Consider the following 6,219-nt stretch of genomic DNA (forward strand, 5'->3'; position numbering starts at 1 on the left):
TGTACATGATCGCTGGCCTGTGCATGCTGAAGCTGTACCAGAAGAGACACCCCGACATCAACGCCAGCGCTTACACCGCCTACGCCTGCCTGGCCGCCGTCATCTTCTTCTCTGTGCTCGGAGTGGTACGTGCGCACGCGCTCGACACGCTGACAAGTCGGACCTGTGACGGACGTGTGGTGGTGTTTTTTTTTTGTTGTTTTTTTGTAGGTGTTCGGGAAAGGAAATACTGTGTTTTGGGTCGTTTTCTCAGTCATCCACATATTGGCCACGCTTCTCCTCAGCACACAGCTCTACTACATGGGCAGATGGAGGCTCGGTAAGGGTTTATACCAGATGTACGTTTGTGCTCAAGGGTCACTTCAGGTAATTTGTAGGGGGGGGGGGGGGCATGAAAAAGGTAAACTGTGTTTATGAAATAGAAATATTCTTAGATTTCTGTAGTCCTTCATGAAATTGGACTGATTATCTTTGTAATGAATTAAAATTGCAAACATTTTTTACTTGATAAAAACAATTAACTTCATTAGATAAATTAATACAAATGTGAGAAATGAAGCCTCATGAACCTCTTGTGATATTTTTTTTTACACCTCTAGATGGTGCTCTTGGTTTAAAGATGCATTGAAAATGTAGCCTTTATTTTAAAACCAAGAACACCATCTAGAGGATTAGAAAAATATTGCAAGTGGTTCATGAAGCTTCATTTTCCCATCACTGCAAAATATTTGAATTTATTGGACTCCAATTGATGATGCGAGTATTTTGTGTTTCAGACTCTGGCGTTGTGCGCAGGATGGTTTATGTCGTCTACACAGATTGTATTCGACAGTGCACCGGGCCCACGTACATTGTGAGGTTTTGCCTGACTGTGCTGAACGTGCATGAACTTCATAAAAAAATAGTGGTCCCTTTAAAGTCAAACGCAATTACACAAAATCTTTATACTGTTTAGATCCCCTTGAATTTATTAGTGTGGAAATGCTGAAGCATTCCCACATATGTTGCGATTTTTACTCTCCACCCTTTTTTTGCCGCATAACAACTCCCACACACTATTCAAATTTCAACTTGATTCAAAAATTCAAGCCTCGTTTGATTCCACATTACTTACAACAGTGGTTACCAAACTACGGTCCGGGGGCCATTTGCGGCCCGCCGTCCTTTATTTAGTGGCCCGCGACATATGCTAAAAATGGCATTTGACTCAGTTCAAATACAATAAAAATGTGTGGAGATGATCAAAGTAAGACGTGAGGGTGTCGAAAAACACAGGTTCTATTAAAGGTTATTTTAGTTAACTAAAACTAACGAAAAAAATAAAATTCAAAAAACAATTTCGTTAACGAAATAAAATAAAAACGAAGATGATTTTTAAAAAAAAGAAAACTAACTGAAACTACATTTTATGTTTACAAAACTAACTAAAATAAAACTAACTATAATCATAGCAAAAAATGTAATTTGTTTTAGTCTTTGGTAATTAATTTAATGCATGAGCCTTTGGAGATGATTTTTAATGTGATTTTTAGTAGATTTATTTTGATATAAACCGGAATAATGACGTCGCACCCATGGTGTTTTTTTAAAATATTGTGCTCAAGTAATACACATTAAAAAAATAAATAAATAAATACTGAAACTAACTAAACTCAGCATTAAAGAACTAAAACTAATAAAAACTAACAGAACCACCCTGAAAACTAATTAAAACTAAATTAAAAACAGTAAAAACTCAAAATGAAATAAAAACTAAAATGAAAAATTCCAAAACAATAATAACCCTACTGCCATGTTACACATAAATTGGTTTATATACTGTAGCATTTTTCTAAATATGCAAAAGCACAAATAAATTATTTGTATAATTTTTAGGACTAAACACAATTTCTCTTCATAAAATCATGTGGCCCTTGCGTCCTTCTGATTTTCTGTTTGTGGCCCTCAACTGAAAAAGTTTGGACACCCCTGACTTACAGTATTTGCACAATTTAACGTTAAATATCAACTTTTCCCCATTCATTTCAATGGGACAAACAGTGAACTTTTTCTAAGTATCACTTTCCACGCCCACTTCCATACATAAAACTTATCATTACCAGGTGCCTAATACTGCTCGGTGGCATAGTTGGTAAAGTGCATTGTCCAGTAACCAGTAATAATTTAATAATTTATCTCTCAATTTACTTCATCGGCATTCCACATGCATTCAAATCTTAACATTCAGCTTTCAGCATTCCCACACAATTTCTCCAGAAATTGCACTTAGTCTTCTTGTGTGTGTTTATAAGGATCGCATGGTTCTGCTGGTGATGGGCAACATAGTCAACTGGTCCCTGTGAGTAACCTCGCGTGCGTGTGGCGCCGTCCAAACGCATTGAATGCGATTTAAGCAGCGTTGTTCCCTGCGCAGCGCCGCCTACGGCCTCATCGAGAGACCCAACGACTTTGCCTCCTACCTGCTGGCCATCGCCATCTGTAACCTTCTGCTCTACTTTGCCTTCTACATCATTATGAAGGTGCTGATCATTTGCACAGGACAATCCTGTGACTGGTAAACCGGCATTGTTTAAGCTGTCTCATTTTGGTTACAGCTGCGTAGCGGTGAGAGGATCCAGTGTCTGGCGCTGGTGTGTATTCTCTTCACGGCTGTGGTGTGGGGCTTTGCGCTCTATTTCTTCTTCCAGGGTCTCAGCACCTGGCAGGTTGGTCTCTTACGCACTCGCAATATGGGAAGCCATTAGAGGAGTTATTCCATATGCTAGAAGTAGGACAATTACATGTTAGTACCAGTGAACTAAAACAAACAAACAAACAAAAAATACTAAAGTTCAAAAAAAGTTTCGTTAACAAAATAAAATAAAAATGAAAATGCTTTTAAAAAAAAACAAACAAAAAAAAACAAACCTAAAACTAACTGAAACTACATTTTATGTTTACGAAACTATAATTAGAGCAAAAATATCCTTAGTTTTCGTCTTTGGTAATTAATTTAACGCATGAGCCTTTGAGGATGATTTCAAATGTGATTTTTAAGTAATTTATTTTTATATTAACCGGAATAAGGACAATTGAGAATGTGTCACACTGAAGTGACGTCATCTATTAGGAGCCAATAGAAAGGCACCTTCAGATGAAGTCGCTCCCATGGTGTTTTTTAAATATTGTGCACAAGTAATAGTTTTTTTAAAAACTAAATCTAATACTGAAACTAACTAAAACTAAGTTTTTTATCAAATAACTAAAGCTAATAAAAACTAACAAAAACCACCCTGAAAATTAATTAAAACAAACTACATTTTAAAATCAAAACTCAAAATGAAATAAAAACTAAAATGAAAAATTACAAAACTATAATAACCCTGGTTAGTACAAGTCACTATTTTTGACTAGAGCTGGGTGATATGGCCAAAAAAATCTAATCTTTTTTTTTTTTTTTTTTCTCCAGTCAGTGTGGACGATTACCATCTTAACCCAATATGACATAGTGGACCAATAAAAATGCCTAATTTGGATCATGTCAACACTACTGGTTCACGATTGGATCCTAGCTAAACAACGAGTTGATTTGCATGATATTCATATTAAAAAACATGACACAACCCCTCCAAAAATTTCCAATGTTGTCCTTAATGTGGTAAATGAGTCAAAATCAGTTAAAAAAAAAAAAAAAATGCCCAGCAGAAAAAATGCAGTTCTGAAGGGGTTACGTGAACTAATAAACCCAACGGACATTTATTTAAAGGTTATTTAAAAATGAATCCTGTGCAAAATTTTCAGACAATAATATCCTCCTGACTACCAGGAAAAAATATTGTTCAATCATGTTTATTTTGATGTTCCCTAATCTTTGTGAAATAAATACTGCAAAAGAATGTTTTGAAAAACAAAAAAGTTTTTATTTTTAAGGTATAATTTGTCCACTACAGAGGACATTTTTTAAAAATTAAATGCTAGGCGCAAATAGTTAAAATAATTAAAACAATGCTTTAATGTGTTCTTAAGTCTTGTCGAAAACATGCTAACAACATTTGAAGCCTAAATTTGTTCAATAAAAAGTGTTATACTTACTTTTCCTCTTCCCTAAAAAGTGCTTGCACTGAGGGAAGCCATTTTCTTTTATGATACAATCAAAGGTAGCAAAGCCCCACCCCTACACATTTGGTATCAAGCTCTGAATGTCCTATATAGAGCACAAAAGGAGTTAATTCAATCGTATGCCCTGGGTGGGATATATTCAGTTTTAAAAAGGTCCACTAGAGAGGACAAATTTGAATCGCGAGTCGGTAGGATATATGTGCATCAATTTCGCCATTTCTACAATTAGATTTATTGCCCAGCCCTAGTTTTGACAAGAGTATAACTGCAGTAAGTGGACCGTAAACCGGGTTTGTGATGTTTTGAAACAGAAAACGCCGGCAGAATCACGTGAGCACAACCGCGACTGCATCCTGCTTTCATTTTTTGACGATCACGACATTTGGCACTTCCTCTCTTCCATCGCCATGTTTGGATCCTTCTTGGTAAGTTCCATCTCTCATCTTGGTCTTCCGGTGCAGAGAAATTATGCTGACGTCACCTGTCCCGTTCAAACTTCAGGTTCTGCTCACCATGGACGATGACCTCGACACCGTCCAGAGAGACAAGATCTACGTGTTCTAGATCGATCTGCGAAGTGCTCTTCTCATATTTGCCTTATTGTCCCTGTTGGTCCGTCCACGTAAGAAAGCAGTAGCCAGTAACCTTCCCAGCCGTCAACGTGCACGGTCCAATTAGCTGCTCAGGGCGGGGCAAGGACGCCCCTCCCTCCCATCAACAAGTGACTGATGCTGAACATTTTCCTCATCTCGCTGCCATCAAATTATCACCGTTCTACTTGATGTTTACTGTCTACATTTTAAACAACATAGGCTACTTTTGCTAAAACTCCAGCCTGAATCAATGTGATTATTTATTGTTCACAATGTATTGAAACTGTTTTATGACTGAAAATGAATGTTTATATGCTGTATGGGCATTTGTCTTGTGTTGTTTTTACAATGGCAGTTAGTGTTGTGATTGTGCAAGTCACAAAGAAGCCAGCCAATGCAATTATATTGCCATGATTGTATTTTTTTTTTTTTTTTTTTTGCACTAGTATAAAATGATCATGTCAGATACGGCAATCAGTGGTTACTAAATAAAGGTTCCTTGTCAGATATTCAGCTATTTTTGTTGTGGTATTGTATGGCCTAGGGATCACCAACGTAGGGCCCACAAGGACCACATAAGTACTCATACAATACGTACATTAATTGTTTACATAAGAATGTTTTATGTTCAAAAAGGTTGGTAACCACTGATAAAGAAACCCATATGGATCATTTCACAATGTTTTCCACTAGGGGTGTTAAAAAAAATCGATTTGGCAATATATCGCGATACTACATCCCGCAATTCTCGAATCGATTCAATAGGCGGCTGAATCGATTTTTAAACTTCCATTTTTAATGGAAAAATATTCAACAAAACGTCTTACTTCAGGTTAGGGTTCACACCTTAAGCATGGAAGAATGTTATATGAACGGAACATTAAGCCTTAATATTTTATTTTAATGGTGTTCAAACATGAAACCGATTACAACCTGTATAAGACTGAAGTTTCAGATAAATAAATAATACTTTTTGACACAAATCTTACACTCTACAAGTTTACTGATTAGTATTTTCTACATTTGAATGAAGAAAATCGCAACAATCGGCTTATAAATTCGTATCGGGATTAATCGGTATCGAATCGAATCGCGACCTGTGCATCGTGATACGAATCGAATCGTCAGGTACTAGGCAATTCACACCCCTATTTTCCACTATTCCCCTTGTGACCTAAAGCTCAGTTGAGAGAAAACTGGAATAGCGAGTAATTAAAATAAGCAACTGGAAAAAAAAAAAAACTGTGGTTGCAGGTGTGCGGACCCTAATAACTAGTGATGTGCTTCTCGGGTCGAATCCCTGAAGCGTGTGCCGAGTAATGTAGATGAGTGGTTCATGAACGGCGATTCAATGCGTGTGTCGATGACGTACGTGATGACGTTTGAAGCCCCGCGAAGCGGGTGTACCACGTGACTGATTCAGGAAATGATTCGCTAGGTTTGAGTGTAGTTTGAAATAAAAGCGGCAAAGAAACGCTATGGATTCCCCTTCACTTTTTGTGTTTTCGGGTCCCTTACTGCGGTACTT

At 37.0% G+C, this 6,219-nt stretch overlaps 1 protein-coding gene across 2 annotated transcripts in view; it reads left to right on the plus strand.

Annotated features, from left to right (window-relative positions):
* sidt2 (SID1 transmembrane family, member 2) overlaps positions 1–5,208 on the plus strand; it is a 16,790-nt gene extending 11,582 nt beyond the window's left edge. For both annotated transcript variants that reach the window (XM_077541562.1, XM_077541563.1), the window contains 8 exons: positions 1–125; positions 211–319; positions 777–853; positions 2,292–2,338; positions 2,414–2,519; positions 2,595–2,705; positions 4,410–4,523; positions 4,600–5,208. The exon at positions 1–125 is cut by the window's left edge and continues 12 nt beyond it. In XM_077541562.1, coding sequence (XP_077397688.1) covers positions 1–125; positions 211–319; positions 777–853; positions 2,292–2,338; positions 2,414–2,519; positions 2,595–2,705; positions 4,410–4,523; positions 4,600–4,662 — 752 coding nt within the window. In that variant the 3' untranslated portion in view covers positions 4,663–5,208. The remainder of the gene's footprint in view (positions 126–210; positions 320–776; positions 854–2,291; positions 2,339–2,413; positions 2,520–2,594; positions 2,706–4,409; positions 4,524–4,599) is intronic.
* The last annotated feature ends 1,011 nt before the right edge of the window (positions 5,209–6,219 follow it).

The sequence above is a fragment of the Festucalex cinctus genome, chromosome 13, assembly GCF_051991245.1.
Source record: "Festucalex cinctus isolate MCC-2025b chromosome 13, RoL_Fcin_1.0, whole genome shotgun sequence".
Classification (NCBI taxonomy): domain Eukaryota; kingdom Metazoa; phylum Chordata; class Actinopteri; order Syngnathiformes; family Syngnathidae; genus Festucalex; species Festucalex cinctus.